The 20,177-nt window shown below is 40.3% G+C and overlaps 1 protein-coding gene across 2 annotated transcripts in view; it reads right to left on the reverse strand.

Moving 5' to 3' along the window:
* Positions 1 to 2,735: 2,735 nt before the first annotated feature.
* Positions 2,736 to 20,177, reverse strand: part of GRIFIN (galectin-related inter-fiber protein) — a 102,982-nt gene continuing 85,540 nt past the window's right edge. For both annotated transcript variants that reach the window (XM_077449148.1, XM_077449149.1), the window contains exons 3-4: positions 9,909 to 10,071; positions 2,736 to 3,178 (exon numbers count right to left, since the gene is read on the reverse strand). In XM_077449148.1, coding sequence (XP_077305274.1) covers positions 3,011 to 3,178; positions 9,909 to 10,071 — 331 coding nt within the window. In that variant the 3' untranslated portion in view covers positions 2,736 to 3,010. The remainder of the gene's footprint in view (positions 3,179 to 9,908; positions 10,072 to 20,177) is intronic.

Consider the following 20,177-nt stretch of genomic DNA (forward strand, 5'->3'; position numbering starts at 1 on the left):
TGTGCACGTTCCAGGAGTTGATAACTCCTGGCTGATTCTTTGTCTCGTTTCCAGTGGGATAGATGCCATCAGTTGGCACTGGAAGCGGAGCAGCATGGAATTCCATGCCTTAAGCAGCTGTGGAGCATTGCATTGCCGCTTCCAAGTTCTCAATTTGTCATTCAGAATGTGCATCAACTTGGTCCTCATATTGCGGAGTGTGTCAGGAATGGAGTGATCTGGTGAATGAGGATGGTGGGTGTTCTCGTAAGGATGATGATGTACATGTGTTTTTTCCGCCTATGAGGTTGCCTTGTTCTGGGCCATCTTTGTGCTGGCCAGTTTTTTGGGGGGCTTTTTGGGTAGGGAAATTGGTAAACCTTAACAAAAGTGGTGAGGGTGGTTTGAGCGTACAGGATGTGTGCTTACCGGACACTACATTGGGTATTCTGTTAAGAAAATCTAACACTGATCAGTTGGGGAGGGGTTCTTGGATTGAGGTATGGGGTTCCCTCTTCTCCAATTTTCCCTGTTCGGGTTGTGGGTTGTTTTCATCGTTTTGGGCAAATCTTCCGGAAGTTTTCTTTATGCATGTGGAAGAAACAGCAATGTCTCGATTCCAGTTAAGGGCGGTGTTCAGGAAATGCCTGTTGTCTGCTGGTTGGAGTGTAGACAACTGTTCTTCTCATTACTTTTGGATTGGGGTGGCAATGGAAGCAGTCCGATAGGGACTTAATGACCAGGTCATTCAGCAATTTGAGCGGTGGGAATCGGTCAGATTTTGGTAATATGTGCGCCCTTATTTATTGTAACTTATTGTGCTGTTGGGTCAAGCTGAGTTGTGTAGTCCGATATAGTTGCCAGGCATGCGTGGTGTATGGCTCACTCTGTTGAAAAGATCAACAAAGCAAGGAAAAAGGTGAACTAGGAGGTAGCAATTTTTTTGCAGGAGGGTATGCAGCAGGCCTTCCGCTTTGGGGGCAACATGTGTGTAAGGTGTCACGCTTGTGTGCTGTGGCAGGAGGTTTACAGGGGGTCTACAGGGGGTCTATTGGGTCTTTGAAGGGGGTGCTGGTTAAGTAATTGTAGAAAATTGTGGGTTGGGCTGAGGTGTGGGTGTCCCTACCTAGCAATACGGTGGTAACATTGGGGTATTAATTAGGTTCTATCTGGAAGTACGTAAGTGGTAATTGTCCCTGAGCTGGTGCAGTTGCTACTGGGGGCCATTGGTTGGTTGGCAGATACAATCGGTTAATTGTGAGTATATAGGCCTTCAAAGATCTTAGATTGGGCATAAGCTGAGGTTGCTTTATTTGTTATGCATTGACTGTATTATATGCATTAAACTTGTTTTCTTGTGAATGTTGTATTTAATGGTTTGTAATAAAATTCTGCTATGACCAATTCAATTCCAAATTAAATGTCATTTTGGAAGGGGGGGTTGGTCAAGTGTTTAATGTTTTATAGATAATCAGAGCCTCAGTCATGCAAATACATAGAAAATGCAAATACAAGGAACACAACCTAAATACAACCTAATGTACCCTAAATACATAAAATCACATCCTCTAAATAAACTTTGACATTTTGTCTCTTAGAACAGTTATCTTCCTATTCAGGGTAGCCACACACATACAAAATTGCTGAACATAGTGCTGTTATTGATCTATTACTGATCTGTTTTAGTAAAACTTACATCTGGCCGAAGTTTACTCTCCACGCTGCCCCTTTAGCTAATCACCTGTCAAAATAAAAGAAAAATTACTCTAAATGCCCATAATCAGTAATTGTGTGGCATGCAGTGTAATCCATCTTCTGAACTGCAGAGTAGCAGAGTCCCTCTGCAGGCGTCCACGTCGCAGCTCAATTGACATGGACACATTTGATTGGCTGTCCAATGGTGGGATTCTCCTATAGGATCCAAAAGAATACAGCAGCTTGATAATGTTATAATGAAGAGCAGGGCAGAAACCAGAAAGATCGTGGTGGGCATGGACCACATGTCTCCACTTCCAGAATAGGTGCCATCAAAGGAACACATGCCGGAAAGTGAAAAAGGTCTTTAACAAATTATTGCAGAATGTTAGTGAGGGGGTGAAAGCAATGGGGGGGGGGGGGGGGGAGATCTCCCAAAATATTTTCGTATAAAAAGATACATTTATGTTTGAATTGTTAATGATTTTCACACTTGATTTCTCTTCTTTGTTTAAAGGGTTAGCTCACTTTTACAGAAGAAATGTGATGGTGCTGACCAATCACAATACTTACGGTCCTTCCTGCTGATAGAGAAGAGAGAGAGAAGAGTGGAGATTTTAAATCCCTGGACCGGTGAAGCAGTTGCAGCAGTGCTGACAGCTTAGCAACCCCAGAGGTAAGTACAGCAGAGATTGGTGGCGGTGTGGGGAGAAGAGGTGTCTGGTGTTAGTTCACCTTTACAATTTTTCTGTAAATGTGGTCATGTTCATTGGAGGAAAGGTGAGTAAAACTTGCCTTTAGTTCCACTTTTTAAGTCTTGACCAAAGTTGGGACAGTGTCTAATCTAATCAAGATAAGCCTGAATACACAAGATGATGTTCTAAAATTCCAACAATAATTTTCCTGAACATAGTTGGCTGTAGTGATTGTGATTAGTAACATAATGTGTGTGCTGAAAAAAAAATCCTGTCTAATTAAATTTGATCTTTGGCATTTTGAAAAAAAAAAGTTTAGACATTATTCATCAGATTGGAAAAAAAAAGCCCAATCTACAACCAATCTAAAAGAAACTTTTTTATTTTTATCATTATTACAAATAACATATTGTTAATGGCAGGAGGTGTGCATGCAATCTGAGGCCATTTTCAAATGATATAACTTAGGAGGTGTATAGATTTTCTGGGTAAATCAATAAAACAGAACACAGAGCAATAATACAAGATGCCATAACCATCACAGCCAAGAAGATTTGAGGCCAGATTCTGATTGGTCACATTGGGGTACTGACATTGTACATTGCATCTTGTACTGAACAGGTCTTTCAGGCTTGGCAATACTACTCATTCATTTCACGCTTAGTGATCTCCACAGAGGAAATGTTAATGTCATTCAGAATCCGCAGTTTGGTTATGCCAGAGAAGTGCTTCATTCGGTGGCAATATTGGATGCTCATGCTGTCATTTATGAACACCTGGAAATGTTCCCTGTCTGAGTGGATTTCAATCTGGAATGAATGAATTACAGATTATTGAGCTTGACGGCAACTAATAGTATCAATAGTATATATTACTATGTATTACACAGAGAAAAGGGAGGGAGAAAGGAGGAATGAACATTATTAATGAAAGAGAATGGAAGATAGTAAAGGAGGAAGGAAAGGTAGGAGAAAAGAATGGGCATGAAGGATAAAAAGATTATCAAAAAAAAGAAAAAAAAAAGGTTTTATTACAATCCTTAAAAGATATATGTAGCAGAAGTTGTTGTTTCCCTTACAGGAACATTGGAGGTGTCCTACAGATCTTAGATATGTATTTTGGAAACCTCTAAGCCCTTGTACACACGGTCGGACATTTCAACAACCAAATCCGACGGATTTTGTCTGACGGATTTTGTCTGACGGATTGTGTCTGAAACTGTTGCATACACACGGTCGGACAAAGTTGTCGGAAAATCCGATCTTTCAGAACGTGATGACGTAATTTCGTTACGATGGGACTACGTTCCTGCTAGTAGCCAATAGCTTTGATCTAGGAATTTGATCTGAGCATGCGTGGCACTTTGTCCGATCGGAATTCTCTACATATGATCGGAGTATGTCCGATCGGACCAGTTTGTCGGAAAATATTTCCAGCAAGTTGGAAAATTTGGTCCGATGGATATTCTGACGGAAACAGTCCGATGCATACCACACACAGTCGGATTATCCGACAAAACGGTCCGATGGGACATATTCCGACGGATTCTCCGACCGTGTGTACAAGGGCTAATAGATGTTGGATTCTATTAACAGCTGGCCTGGCCCGTGCAGTCTTAGTGCATCCTTGGGTTCCCTTAAAGCGATCTGCCTGTGTGTGATGATATAGAAGGATGTTTGGTATGAAAGATGGTGTTGTACATATGCTTGTGGTACATTATCCCTGAAGAAGAATGTTGAATATAACAAATCTGAAATGCGTTGGAGTTCCCAGTACATGGACTAGCTGCTAAATCAGAAATATTTTGGTTGTACAGTAGGGATCAGCCTGGGTGTACTACTTAAAATTTCAAGCATATTGTTTTCAATACCAATATGGATTTTATTGCTGGATATATATCTTTTAAAGATTGCAATAAAACTTTTTTTTTTAATAAACTTGTTACAAGTCTTTTGGTTACCCTTAAAGTCCCATTAGAGAAACATTGGTAAAACCAGGAAGGAAGGAAAGAAAGAGAAGAAAGGAAAGGTGGTAGCAAAGGTAGGTAAGGATAATAGGGAGGAAAGAGAAAAAATCAGATAGGAAAAGAAGAAGGAATGGAGGAAGTCTTAGGGTAAAGAGGATAGGAAGGAAGAAAAGAAATAGACGAAACAACGAGATGAAGGGAGGAAAGATAGAGAGAAGAAAAAAGGGGTAAGAAGTGTAGCCTTTAGTGTGCTACTAGCGCTAGTGTAGATAAATGTATGCTTGACTCATGGTAAGCTATTTGAGTCTGAAATTGGGTCAGGTCACTCCAGGTCAGGCTGGATGGAGATCTCTGGTAATTCCCCCTGAATCTAGAAGCTTGTAGATGCTTCTGGAAGCCAGTGGGCGGAGGCCAGGAGGTCCTGATCTGCATATTTAAGGCAATCTGACCAATCCCCAGGCAAAGTGTCGTGGCAAGGTAAATGGATCACCCCTAAATAAATATGGAAGAGCCTAGCCAGCAGGGGAGTTGGGTGGAAGATGGAGTGCTGAGGAGGCTGTCGGTGGTCTAGGAAGGGGCCCCAAAGGACTGGGGGGCTCTGACTCTGGACTGGGCTCAAGGTGGCTTGGGAAAATCATATCAGCATTATAGTTTGAGAAAGAGTCTTGGCAAAGGAGCAGCAGAGATCAAAGAGGACAGAGTAGGTAGAGATGGGCCCAACACCCCCCTGTTCGGTTTGCAGCAGAACTCCCGAACAGGGGAAAAATTCTAACCCGAACAGTGAACTTCATTGAAGTCTATGGGAGCCGAACAGGAAAAATCAAAAGCCCCCATTTTGAAGGCTTGTATGCAAGTAATTGGCCATAAAAGGCACATGGGGGTTCGGATACTGCCCTGGGGGACATGTACCGATGCAAACAAATTATTTTTTAAATAAATTGTTTATTCAGCAGCAGTGAATTTAATTACGTTTAAAATGCAACAATAAAAATGAAAAATGCCTTTAAATATAGTGTCGTGTGGCCGGGGGGGGGGGGGGGGGGGGTTTGGGGGGGAGGGGGGGTCTGCCTGTAAAGTGGCACATCTGTAGCATGCATAGAACATGCAGCCACAAAACTTACATTTCTAAAGAAAAAAACAAGTCAAATCACATTCAAATTGACTCTCGGTTGCAATTGCCAGCACCCGGCTACTTAAAAAAAAAAAGAAAAACAGTGTGGGTCCCCCTCCGGTCAATTTTGTACAGTTTTTTTACCGGCAAATGTTTTTTTTTTTATTCAGCTGCCAGCGGGAAGCCCATTGGCAGCTGTTGACTCATCGGTTGTTAAGGAGCAACCAGCTTCTACTGCTCCCTGATTGGGCGCAGAATGCACTGTGCTGCACGCAGTGCATTGCAGGGCATTCGGTGGGGTGAACACCCGCCGAACACCCTGCAAATTTGGGTGTTCCTCAAACAGGACGAACAGCCAATGTTTGGCCCAAACGCATGCTCAGGCTGAGCCATTCGCCCAACACTAAGCCCTTGTACACACGGTCGGAGATTCCGACGGAATGTGTCCTATCGGACCGTTTTGTCGGATAATCCGACTGTGTGTGGTCTCCATCGGACTGTTTCCGTCGGAGTATCCGACGGACCAAGTTTTCCAATTTGTCCGTAAAATTTTCCGACAAAATGCTCCGATCAGACATACTCCGATCATGTGTAGCATACTCCGACGGACAAAGTGCAACGCATGCTCAGATCCAATTCCTAGACCAAAGCTATTGGCTACTAGCCTGAACTTAGTCCCGTCGTAACGAAATAACATCCCGTTATGTACAATCGGATTTTCTGACAACTTTGTCCGACCGTGTGTATGCAACAGTTTCGGACAAAATCCGTTGGACAAAATCCAACGGATTTGGTTGTCAGAATGTCCGATCGTGTGTACAAGGGCTAAGAGTGTCAGCACAAACAGGGATTCACAGGGTTTCACAAAGGGAAAGACTACCACATGTAGCAAGCTTTCAGGAGGACAGAGCTATGCTTAACTCTCTCTATCCCTTTCCCTGGGAAATCTTTGAAGCAGCCAGGTGGGCTGGTAGCTCCTGCAGGCAGTGGAACTGGGAGCAGTTCACAAAGGAGAGGAGATACTCCTGCATGCAGTTTACAACATGTTGTGCTATTTTTTAAAGGGAACCAAGAGCTCCTATTCCTCAAGGGACTTTTGCTGCTGATTCTTAGGGACTGAGGGTGTCTAGGAAAGAACAGTCCAGGATCCTTGTTTTGAACAGAGATGTCCCCAATAATTTTTTTTTGGTCAAGTTGGGCATCCTCTCTACCCTATCCAAGTTATTATCCCTAATTAAAATAACAAAAAAAAAGCCCAGAGACTGACTTCTTATGTCCGGTTGCAAGTGAAAGAATGCAAAGTGCTTAGCTGTGCACCGTTACCAGCAGCCCCTGCGGGGGGTAGTGTTAATGAAGCATAGGAAAAAAGGAAAGTAGGAAAGAAAGCTTCAAAAGAAGAAAGATTAGAAGGGAGGAAGGAAGAAAAGAAGGGTAAGAAGGATAGGGATGAAAAAAAGATAAGGGAAGAGAAAATGGAACAAGGGAGGAAGGAAAGATGGAAGAAAAAGGATAGGGAGGGAGGAAGGAAGATAGGTGTAGAACCCTCTAGTTTGGTAGTGCAGGCAAATTTATGTTTTGGCTCATGATAAAATTAGTCTTTAAATCTGGGTCAAACGTTTACTGCAGTTCAGGGCTGGATGACCCATACAGGCAGGTCTCTGGTGCCTCACTCTGGTTCTGTAAAATTAGAGAACATCCTGAAAACTGGAGGGCAGAGGCTATGAGGGTTGATCTGCATACTTAGGGGGTTTGGCCAATCCCTAGGCAGTGGGCCTGGCATGGTGGCTAAGCAAGCTCTTAAATATGGATGAGTCATGCTGGCTGAGAGTCGTCTGGAAGATGGAGTGCTGAGGAGACTGTCGGTAGCCCTTAACCGGTTCCCGACTGGCGCACCCCAATGTACGTCAGCAGAATGGCACAGACAGGCAAATGGGCGTACAGGTATGTCCCTTTAAATTTGCCGCCATGCCGGGACCTCCGAGAGTCAGATTGCGATTGTCTCACAGGGAGGAAGAACGGGGAGATGCTAATGTAAACAAGCATCTCCCCGTTCTGCCTAGTGACACTGTCACTGATCTCTGTTCCCTGTGATTGGGAGCAGAGATCAGTGACGTGTCACATGTAGCCACGCTCCCCACAGTTATAAACACGCCCCAGGACACACTTAACCCTTACCCTGCCCCCTAGTGGTTAACCCCTTCACTGCCAGTGTCATTTACACAGGAATCAGTGCATTTGTATAGCACCGATTGCTGTATAAATGACAATGGTCCCAAAAAATGTGTCAAAAATGTCCATAATGCTGCAGTCACAATAAAAATCGCAGATCGCCGCCATTACTAGTAAAAAAAATATTAATAAAAATGCCATAAAACTATCCCCTATTTTGTAAACGCTATAACTTTTGTGCAAACCAATAAATAAACGCTTATTGCAATTTTGTTTTACCAAAAATAGAATACTTATCGGCCTTAACAGAGGAAAAAAAATGTTTTTTTTATATATATTTTTGGGGATATCTATTATAGCAAAATGTAAAAAATTATGCGTTTTTTTCAAAATTGTCGCTCTTTTCTTGTTTATAGCGCAAAAAATAAAAACCGCAGGAGTGATCAAATACCACCAAAAGAAAGCTCTATTTATGGGAAAAAAAGGACGTCAATTTTGTTTGGGAGCCACGTCGCACGACCGCGCAATTGTCAGTTAAAGCGACGCAGTGCCGAATCGCAAAAAGTGCTCTGGTCAGAAAGGGGGTAAAATCTCCCGGGGCTGAAGCAGTTAAGGAGAACCCTGTCACATGTAGCAAGCTTTTCTGGAAGACAGCATTGTGCTTAAATATTTCCCTTACCTTGACCTGGGAAATCTTCAGTAGCAGCCAGGTGGGCTAGTGTAGAAGTAATATATATCTAATTCAAAAACTCGCGCCGGAGAGTTAACTCAAATAGTGAGATATGAATGAACAAAAATGTATAAAAATTTATAGGAAGACCGCAGCTGCTGCACAAATTGCTACAACCTTAAACAATGGGAAATATATAAAACAGCGCTAGCAGCCTATATCAAGCAATATACATCCTAATACACAGTGCCTAATGTATCAATGTTAAGAGAAAACAAAAACATTTCTCAGGTGCTTCAGTGAAAAGTGCAACGGTGCTCCAAAACTTTTGAATCAGTGAAGCGGCTTCTCCTTTGGTGTCCCCACTCACCAAAATTATTGGATCCACAGTCTGGGATCAAAAAGGCATTGATCAAATGATCTAGAGATATGCTGGATGATTCCGCAGTAAAATCTTGCAGGGAGACGTTAGGACAGGAAGGAAATACCACCTTGACAGGGGCATAGAGGAACACAGAGTGATTTCTTCGGAATAACAAAAGGTGTTTGGGATGAGGAGGTCTGATCACCAAATAGTGTAGTGTAAAAGCAGCCAGGTGGGCTGATAGTTCCTGCAGTCAGTGAAACTGGGATCAGTGTCTACAATGGAGAAATCAATGGGTACCGGTGGCCTACAAGTCGGATTGAAGTAGTACAGGAACCTTTTCTGAAGTCGAAGTGACTTCAGTAGTGTGCATTAAGACGGCTCTCATTCACTTACATTGATTTTTACATGTAGCACGACTTAAGGAGACTAGGGGCGACCTGAAGTCGGATCTGAGTTGCCCCTGTGTGAACCGGCTCTCAGTGTTCGGGAAGAAAGACAGTTCTGGAAGCATGTACATAGGGAGGAAGTTGTCCCTGGTTTTGTTGCTATAAAGTCGGGAATCCCATAATTCCTATTCCAGATTCAAGTTATTACCCCTAATAAAATCTAAAAACAAAAGCTCAATGACTGTTCCTTGTGTCTGGAGAAAGCGTGGAGAATACTTGTAGCCTGGCTGTGCAGGAGTGAGGAACCCAATTACCAGCTGCTCCTTCGAGGGTGAGCGCTACATAGGAAGGAAGGAAAAGGAAGATAGGAAGGAAGGCAATTGATGAAAAAAGGGCAAGGAATATAGGAAAAAAATGGCAAGAAAGATAGGAAGGGAGGACGAAATATGGCAGGGAAAAAAGAGAAACAGAAAGAAATAAAAGGAAGGAAGGATAGAGGTCTACGTGACTTTGAAGTTCACTCTCACTGTGTATGCTACTTTGTAAGCAACTCATTTTGGTGTAATGTCAAAATCATTTTCATGCTCTACCGACTCTAATTGACAGCTTATACAAGTAGATTGCAAAAACTGTTATTTTTCAACCTATTAAAATTAAAATATGCCAATCATATCAGTATAAACAGAGGGCATTGTAAGGTATTTAAAAATGAAAGACACTAAGCTATTAGCATTTTGTCATTATCAGAAGCATGATCAGTATTCTGTATAGACGCATGCTATAAGGTTTATAACAAGCTCCACTGCTAATATATGAAGAATCCTTGTAATGGGACACTGATTGTCATTGTGACTCATGACCAGTTCATACCTGGAAAGGCTCATTAGCTTCCAAAGGGGAAGGGTCAATTTGTTCCTCCTGTCCCCAGTCACCTGACAAAAAGGAGTTGCAGATAATGGTGTCTTCAGCAAAGCAGGATTTTAAATGGAAAGCGGTCTGGTCTTCTGAATCGTTGAGGAAGTTGATTTCAAAGCTGTTAGATCATAAAGGGGACAAGTCATGTAAATCTAGATTTCTGGTGTTTCCTGTTATCTAGTAAGAAATCAGTAAAGAGCCACCTCAGTTCTTAGGACAGAGCTCTAGGACGGTTGGGGTATGTAATATGGTCAGTAAGGATAAGTGGATCAATTTGACTCCTGCTTTTGCTAATTTTTCTAAAATAAAACCAGCTACTTTTAATTTATTTCTTTATTTTGTATTTTTTTTTGTATATTTATGAAATGAAACAGATTAAGTGTGGAAAGGTCCACCCCCTCCGTCCATAGATTGTGTTTCATTCATAGAAGCTGTGGTAAGGGCTTCTATGAATGAAGGAACTGGGTGGAAAGGGCAGGCGTAATTGGGCACTCATGATGAGACAGGTTTTCACACACTTAACTAGAGTAGTGGAATGGTGTAGGCTTAAAAACGAAAAACCGTGGATACAGACAGAACAAGCAGCGACAGATATCCCATTGGAAGGATTAGTGTGGATTCCAGATACAGAAATACCAATGGGATTGAGAAAACATCCAATACTAGGGGAGACATTACGAATAACTAAAAGAGTATTCAGGAAAACATCTATTTCAAGAATTCCCAGTCCGCTCCTTCCTATCCTTGGTACCCCAGCATTTCTTTTTTTTATAATTCTTTATTTCTTTGCAAGAATACAAAACAACATCATTAATCAATGAAGTACAACATAATGCATTCCTGCCCTTTTTATGAACAAAACAAAAACAAGACAGTATCAGTACAATATCCAATACAGTATATAGTATCTATTCCTCATAGTGGTCCAACAAAAACAAAAACAAACAAACAAACAAACAAACAAAAAAAAAAAAAAAAAAAAAACAAAAAAAAAAAAAAAAAAAGGGGGAATAAAGGGGGGATAAAGGGGGGAGGGGGGGAGAGATCAATCCCACCCACCGGCGGGTTTAGTTTACATTACTCAACCAGCTCACCTAATCTTCAATTTCTTCTCCAATCAACCTCTTCCCCTCCTCTGACTGTAAAAAAATCTCCCATGGAGCCCAGATTTGCGCTATGGCTTCCCTTTCCTCAGAGGGCATAGGGATCAAATTTTCCATGATCCCAATTTTCCTTACTTTGTTTAACCATTGTGAAATTCGCGGTGCTCCCTTTTCTTTCCAACGAATGGTTATGCAGCTTTTAGCTGCATTCACCAGATGGCATAACATTGAATTCTTATATCTCTCTAATGGAATATGTGTACATTGTAATAGGAAGAAGGCCGGATCTTCCTCGAGATGATACTCAGTAAACAATTGAGAGATTTTCTGAACTTCTTCCCAGAACTGTCTGATCATTGGACAATACCAAAAAATATGGGCAATAGTGCCTCTCTCCTTACCACATCTCCAACATTTATCTGATGTCTCTGGAAAAAAGGTATGCATTCGTGATGGAGTATAATACCAACGCATTAGTACTTTGTAATTTAGTTCCTGTATCTTAACACACCTGGATGATTTCAAAGTCAAGTGTATTATTTTCTGACGTTGAGTCGGGGTAAAAGTTTGTCCGAGATCTCTTTCCCATTTATCCAAACTCACTATGTCATTATCCTCCAAAGGAGAAATTAGCAATGCATATATTTTGGAGATAATATGGGAAAGGGGCTCCTTATTTTCACAGTACTTTTCAAACTTAGTAAGTGGACGATCAAAATCCTTAGCCGGTCCTAAGGTGTCCAAAAAATGTTTAACTTGTAGCGCCTGCCAGAGGGGTAATTCATATTGTCCTCCTGGTTGCATTAGCGTTTCTATTGATGGCCATTTTTTAGATCTCAAAAAGTGTAATGCCTGGAAACAACCCTTCTCTCTTAAATTTCTAAATATACCTAGTTCCATGCCAGGCGGGAATAGTGGGTTCCCTAGAATAGGAAATAAAGGAGATTTAACTGTTGAGATTCTGGGATTCCGCACTACTTTTATTCCCATCTGGAGCGTAGGTCCTACTAAGGGATGAGCTCTTAATATAAGAGGTATAGCTGTGCCGCACCACAAGGCTCTATCTAAGGGGATGGGACTTACTTGTTGTTCCATAGCAACCCATCTTTTACTGTCTCTATGGCAGCACCAATCCACAATTCTACCCAGCTGGGTGGCTTGATAGTATTTATATAAGTCCGGTGCTGCGATTCCACCCGCTTCTTTAAGCATAGTTAGTAATTTCCTGTTAATCCTAGGGTGCTTACTTGCCCATATGAACTTTGTAAAAATTGTCCGAATTTTGCTAAAGAAAGCCAGTGGAATCCGGATTGGTAGTGCCTGAAACAGATAAAGAAACTTAGGGACGATATTCATTTTCAAAATGTTACTTCTTCCAAACCAGGAATGTGAGGATTTATTCCACTCATTCAACCTTGTAATAATTTCCCTTAATAAGGGTGGAAAGTTCAATGCGTATGCATCTATTAGGTTAGGTGGGATCTGTATCCCTAGATAATTCAGCGCTGTGGCTGTCCATTTAAACTTGAAGTTATCCTCTAAATTTTTTTGAATGGGATTCCCCAGTGATATCCCCATCGCCTCTGACTTACCATAATTTATTTTAAAATTAGATAGAACACCATAGTGCTCAATTTCCCCCAATAAATTGGGTAATGATATTTGTGGATTAGAAAGTGAAAATAATAAATCATCTGCATATGCTGAGAGTTTATATTCCTGATCCGCTATAGAGATACCTTTAATATCGGGGTTCCATCTTATTCTATTTAACAGAGGTTCTAATGATAGTGCAAATAAAAGAGGCGACAGGGGGCATCCCTGTCGTGTCCCATTAGATATTTGAAAATTTTCAGAGTTTATCCCATTAACCTTTACCAGTGCCTGTGGCTTTGAGTATATTCCTGCTATCCAGTCCAACATTCGATCCCCAAGGCCCATCTGCTTTAAAACTCCTAACATAAAGGACCAACTGACCCTATCAAAGGCCTTTTCTGCGTCTGTATTAACAAAGATACTCGGCAGCTTCCTCTGATTTACATATTGAATTAGATTCAGGACCTTAATTGTGCTATCCCTAGCTTCACGTGTGGGGACGAACCCCACTTGGTCCATATGAACCAGCTGCGTCATAAACGGTTCTAGGCGAGCTGCGAGTATCTTTGTAAATATTTTGTAATCCGTATTTAATAATGATATTGGACGGTAGCTACTGCATATTGATTGATCCTTTCCTTCTTTTGGAATAAGTACGATATGTGCCCTTAATGCTTCTACAGGTGGAGGCCTGATTTTCCCTTGTATGTTAAATGTTTTAACCATATGAGGGACAAGTTGCAAATGAAAACTTTTAAAATATTGCAGAGAAAATCCATCTGGACCAGGAGCCCTTCCTTGCCTCAACATCTTTATTGCCGAGGTTACTTCTTCTGTTGTTATTGGTAATTCAAGTTTTCTTCGTGCTGAGGATGACAATTTCGCTAAGTGTGAGGATTCAAGATATTCCTCTAGTGATGAAGAGGAATGGGGGGGAACTGGAAGATTATACAATGAAGTATAATATTGTCTGAATTCCTCTGCAATATCTTTTGGTACTAGGGATTTAGAATTTCCTTTTGTCCTGATATAGGGTATATATGAACGGAGTCGTTGTTTTTTTAATTTCCTTGCTAGCACTTTGCCACATTTATCACCTGATTCATATATTACTCCCCTTTCTTGTTGTAAAATAGCCCTTACCTTATATCGGAGGAGATCTGATAACTGTCTTCTTAAATGTGCTAATTCTGTCCCCATATCCTTCTCCATTGTCTTCTTATGTTGTATCTCTATCTTCCTTATCATTTCCAATAATCTGCCTGTTTCCATTTCTCGAGCTCTTTTTATTCGGGACCCATGTTTTATTAGGATTCCTCTAATTACTACTTTATGGGCTTCCCACACTATCCCCATTTCAGTCTCTCCATTATCATTAATTTTGAAATACGAATCGATTTCTTTAATTATCTCTTCTTGGATTTCAGGACGTTGTAAAAGGCTTTCATTCATTTTCCAGTTCCAGTCCGTTTTATATAGAGCATCCTTCAAGAGGATATTAATCGTTACTGGCGCATGGTCAGACCATGTTATATTTCCTATACGTATGTCCTGTACTAATGATAATGTTCGCTGAGATAGAAAAAAGAAATCGATGCGTGAATACCGTTGATGGGGGTTTGAAAAGAATGTATAATCCCTCTCCTCAGCATGGAAGGCCCTCCATACATCAACCAGTTGAAGTTCATTTAATTTACGAAGAATATTTTTCCTAATTTTTTCAGAAACGGATGATGTCCTATTAGAGGTATCCAATTTTGGGTCTAGAGGGACGTTAAAGTCCCCCCCAATAATAAGAGTTCCCTCCTTGAATTCCATTAATTTTGATAGAGCTTTATTCAAAAATCCATCTTGGTATGTGTTTGGGGCATAGACTGTAGCAAGAGTTACTTTAACCTGTCCTATAAGTCCCTTAAGGAACAAATATCTCCCCCCTGGCTCTTGACATTTATCCAGTAGGAACCACGGTATTCGATTGGATATTAAAATCGCCACGCCCTTGGTTTTAGCCTCTTGATTTATGGCATGATAGACATTTGGAAAGTTTCTATTTTGAAGGTAAGGAAATTTTCCCTCCTTCAAATGTGTTTCCTGTACCATGCCAATATCAGTTTTAGAGCGTTTTAAATCATTTAATAACATTTTACGTTTCTCGGGGATGTTAAGTCCCTTGGTATTAAGTGATGTTATGCGTAATCCCTCCATCTTGTCCATGGGAACATAAAAAAAAGAAAAAAAAAAAAAAAGAGAAAAAAAACCCTTTGCTGTTAAAAGGGGAGAGAAAAAAAAAAAAAAAAAAAAAAAAAAAAAAAAAGGGGGTACGGGGGACCCCCTACGAGGAGTAGATATCAAAATTTCCCCCACACCTACCTATGGGTTCTTAGCTTCCCGTAGGTGTAAGGTATGGGCGGGTAGCTAACAAATACGGGGCGCGTATAACGCTATTCCCCCTCCAAAAAAAGAAAACAAAATCCCTTAATATTCACATCTATTCCAGCAACTGTAATAATTTTGTCCTAACTTTTCTTCCTCGGTTCCCTCTCCTATTCATTATTATACATTACACAGTATATATAACTCTTCCATACCCTCTCCAATTTTAATTGAATTCCGTCTATAGACCCCAAAAAAAAAAAAAAAAAAAAAAAAAAAAAAAAAAAAAAAAGGGGGTATATTTTAAACATGTGCTTTATAATAAATATTATAATTACAGTCTTTATTCCACTCCCTTTCCACCCTCCCTCCTTTAACCCAAAAATAAGTGTATATTTTAAATGTGTACTTATATAGTGAGTATTATAATTACAATCTTTATTTCCCCCCCCCCTTTCCACCCACCCTCAACCCTGAAATAAATGTATATTTTAAACGTGTACTTTATAGTGAATATTATAATTACATTCTCTATTTCACCCCCTTTCCACCCACCCTCCACAATCCCCATCTTATCCCTCCCCTCATTTAGCTACCATTTTACCCCCCGGAGCAATAACAAACCAGGTTCATGTGAACCCTAAAACCGTGATAATAATTATAATTTTTACAACAACCCCTCATCCATCTTTCTACCCTTGTGTATCCCCACCCCCCCTACCTCATTACCTCTCCATCTTATAACAATTCAACTCTATGTGAGCCCCAAGTCCATAACATCCAGTCTCCTTATTTTAATTATGTGATATAATAACACCAAAATATATTTTATTAACTATTATTTGTGAGAAGAAAAAAAAAAAAAAAAAAAAAAAAAAAAGGGGGGGGGGGGAAGAAAAAAAAATTGGGGTGGCGGAAAATAACATATAAATCCTATACATGTTAATTTGTATCATCTTATTTATATACTATGTAAAGCATACTAAATTAAACTATCCAGGGACCATATTGAACCCTGGCCCATTAAAATTAGGGGGGGGATCCTCCAATATATATATGTGACCCTTATTCTCTTATAACCTTTTAATCTAGGGTATGGAGCCTGCATCAGCTATTTGCTGTACAGTACCCTCTTTACTACCCATCAAAACTTTTTCACCGCTAGTTTTTAAGACCCCTTCTTTTAATCGTTTTTTCTTTATAGGTTGAAGCCAATCTTGCACTTCACAGTGATCGGTTTTCAAAAAGGCAAATAATGCCGGTAGGTCCTGTGGGGACGAGATCACAAAAGATACTGATCCCCTTTTAACCGTTAGAGAAATTGGGTATCCCCAACGATAGGTACATCCTGCAGATTTTATTTTCTCCAAAATTGGCCGCAGTTGAGCTCTTCGCTGTAGAGTAGCTTTTGATAAGTCCGGTAGAATGCTAATCTTCGCTCCTTCATACACTATCTGACCTGCATCCCATGCTTTCCGACTAATCAACTCCCTGTGGGCATATCTGTGTAAACACCCAATTACATCCCTCGGTCTGGACAAATCTGTCGCACGTGGTCCTGGGGATCTGTGAAGTCTGTCAAATTCGATTTCTCCAGAAGCTATATTGACCCCAAGGTTATGACATATAGTATTTACGGCACTGTATAAATGTTCAGCCTCAATACTTTCCGGAATGCCTCTAAATCTGAGATTATTTCTTCTACTTCGGTCCTCTGCTGCTTCAAATTTTAATTGAACACTTGATGTTTGAGCTATCTGCTCTCTTTCTAAATTAGAAACCCTCTCCTCTATACTACTAAGGGCTGATGTTTCCACATTGACCTTTGCTGTTAAGGCTTGTACCTCAGACCGTATTGATTGCATCTCCTTTCTGTGTCCCTCCTCAAGCCGGGACACCAGGGCCTCCATTTCTTGGCGTGTTGGGAGAGCCTGCATAATTGTTTTCAGGGTTTCTATTTCTTGATGGGTTGGGAGGGCTTGCATTACTGATCTTAAATCCATATCACCTATGGGTTCTTCCAATATTTCCCGGGGTCCCACCTCTAACCCAGATACAGGCCCAGATACAGGCCCGGCCTGCACCTGACCTATATCCATCGCTGCGTTTGGCGATAATGGGAGGCTCATCCGTGGTGCTGCCATTGGGATCTCAATACCTGCTGTCTCCCTGGTCTCTAATGTAGATGCCCGGGCTGTAGCTGCTCTTGTGTGTGGGAAAAAACTTTTAATCTCCTGTTGGACTGACTCCTTTTGCGTAGATTTTTCCTCTCTCCTTTTCCTAGTGCAGTGCATCCCACTAAAGAGGTAACTTCCAGGTTTTTAGAAATCAATAAAATGAAAAAGGAAAGAGGGCCCCTCTCACTTTCCAATTGTTTCTTAACAGAAGCACACCGTAAATTTCACTCAATCTTAATTCAGTTTAATAAAGTAATGTAGATTCAACAGTTCCCCAGCAGTTTAGCAGTTTATCATTACCATAAGCACAAAAGCACAAAAGGCACACCTCGCCGTATACTTTCCTGCAAAGGAATTACAAGTGCTAACTGTCCACTTAATTTCTCAAAGATCTCAAGATTCAGGGATCTCCCTTTTTTTTTAAGTCTTTTCCATTAGTAGTAGATAAATAGGAGGGGAGGGATGGGAGGAGGGGATGGATGGATGGACGGATGGGTCTAGGCAGAGAGATGACCTGATGATTGCATAATAGCTGCACAGCAAGTCCTATTACTCCCAAGGCTAGTTTCTTACGTTTAATTAGCACTTACGTCCACCTTTATCTCCACTCTCTCTCATAATTATCTCCTCCGTTCCCGTCTCCCTTGTCTCCTTTACTCGCTCCTCCACCTTGCCACCAGACCAGTTGTTTTTTTTCCAATGAATCACGACACAAATAGCAACACAGCAAGACCACAGCAGGACACAGCAGACTCCTCGGATGCCCAGTGGTACTGTCTCATCAAGGACCCAGCTAGTAGCGAAAGTGTTGCAGGGAGTATTACAGCAGCCCGGTGAAATCAGCAGCACTGTTCGGCAGACACAGCGGGAGTCAGCGGGACTCAGGAGAGTCACATCGAGTCTCGGCGGTGCGGCGGTATAGCGGTATAGCGGTATAGCGGTGCGGCAGTATAGCGGGAGCAGGGGGTCACGGATCACGGATCAGCTGCCATCGATCTCACGAGCAGGAGGGGGAGAGCTAGCGTGCACGTCACGCCGCCATCTGCTTAGCCACGCCCCCCCGGAGTTCTCTTTGATGAATGAGACCACCCCAGCATTTCTACCGGGAATGACAGATCCAAAGTTTAAAACAATACAAGATAGAGGTATGAGTAGAATTTGTCATTTCTCGGTAGGCAATCGGTTAATGACTAAAAAAGATATTGAAAAAGGAATGACATTAGGACTAGACCCTTTCAGAATGAGGCAATTAGAAGCCTTTATTAGATCTAAATCAAAGGTATACGTAGAAATAAGGGCATTGACTGAGTTTGAAGAGATCTGTTTGAAAGGAGAGGAACTGAGACATCTGATGTCTTATTTTTATAGTATGTTAATAGAACAGGAGACTTCACAAGATTTGCCCTTTTTACAGGCTTGGGAAAGAGATTTAGGGACTACGTTTTCCCCAGAACAAAAGGATAAGATGCTGTTGTTTAATCAAAAGGCCTCGATGGCAAGCAGATATCAAGAAGGGGGATACAAGATCCTTACTAGGTGGTATAGAACACCAAAAGTGTTACATCAAATTTACCCCCAGATATCAGAGACATGTTGGAGATGTCATGGAGCAGAAGGAACATTATTACATATATTTTGGGAATGTCCAAAAATTAGAGTGTTCTGGGAGATGGTAGCCGATACTATTGTAAGGATTACAGGAATTGACCTGGGAGATAAACCGGCAACTTTTCTGCTGCTGGACATCCCAATGGCAATAGAAAGATTCAAAAATTCTTTGCTGAGACATTTATTGATAGCAGCAAGGGCATGTATCCCGGTTCTGTGGAAAAAAAGCAACCCTCCAGCTAGAGCACAGTGGTTTCAGAGAATTGCAGAAATCCAACAAATGGAAAATTTAACAATGACAATGAGAGATCAAGATGAGAAATATCAGAAGATCTGGGCTCCATATCTAAATTATAGAGAAAGTATGATGTGAAACATTTCGAAATATGATAGAGCAGGCGGGTGGTGGTGGGGGGGGGGGGAGTGAGGGGGGGGATTATAGTGAAAATTCAAACTTTTTTTTTTTTTTTTTTTTTTTTTTATTTATTTATTTATTTTTTTGGGAGGGAAGGGTGAGGGAGGGGGGAGGATGACGTGGAATTGAGGTATGGATTGAAATATTATAAGACTGTTATAGCTGTTAAAGAAGTTGTAGATGTATAACGAAATGTAATGTGAAATCTATGGAAAGAAAAGATGAAAAAATAAAGAATTTATAAAAAAAAATGAAACAGATTGATTGTTGAAAGTACATTCAATTAATCCTGACCTGGCCAAAAACACACTGAAGTAGCTACATTAGTCTTCATGTTAATCCTTGGTACAACTTGTACTGCTGCGGGACTCCTTGGATCCTTGGTCAAGTCTTTACATTAGGCCTAAGTTGTGGTTAAAGAGACTTTGTCATTTTGCCCATTCAGGCCAAAGGAACAGTCATTTTACAACCCATCACTAGAAAAAAAACATGGCAATTGTTTATGTTTATGGTATTATATCATACTATATATATATATATATATATATATATATATATATATATATATATATATATATATATATATGTATATATATATATATATATGTATGTATATATATATATATATGTATGTATATATATATATATATATATATATATATATATATATATATATATATATATATATATATATATATATATATATATATATATATATATATGTATATATATATATATATATATATATGTATATATATATATATGTATATATATATATATATATATATATATATATGTATATATATATATATATATATATATATATATACTGAGCCACCAAGTTTGGCATATACTTGATATAACACTATATTTGGGATAAATAATTTTTTGTTATGTACAGTGACTTAGCAAAATAAGTCTACCATTTATGGTTTATATCCACCTTAAAGAG

This window comes from Lithobates pipiens, unplaced genomic scaffold (assembly GCF_037356315.1).
Source record: "Lithobates pipiens isolate NorthernLeopardFrog02 unplaced genomic scaffold, aLitPip1_a1.2 Scaffold_22, whole genome shotgun sequence".
NCBI classification, from domain to species: domain Eukaryota; kingdom Metazoa; phylum Chordata; class Amphibia; order Anura; family Ranidae; genus Lithobates; species Lithobates pipiens.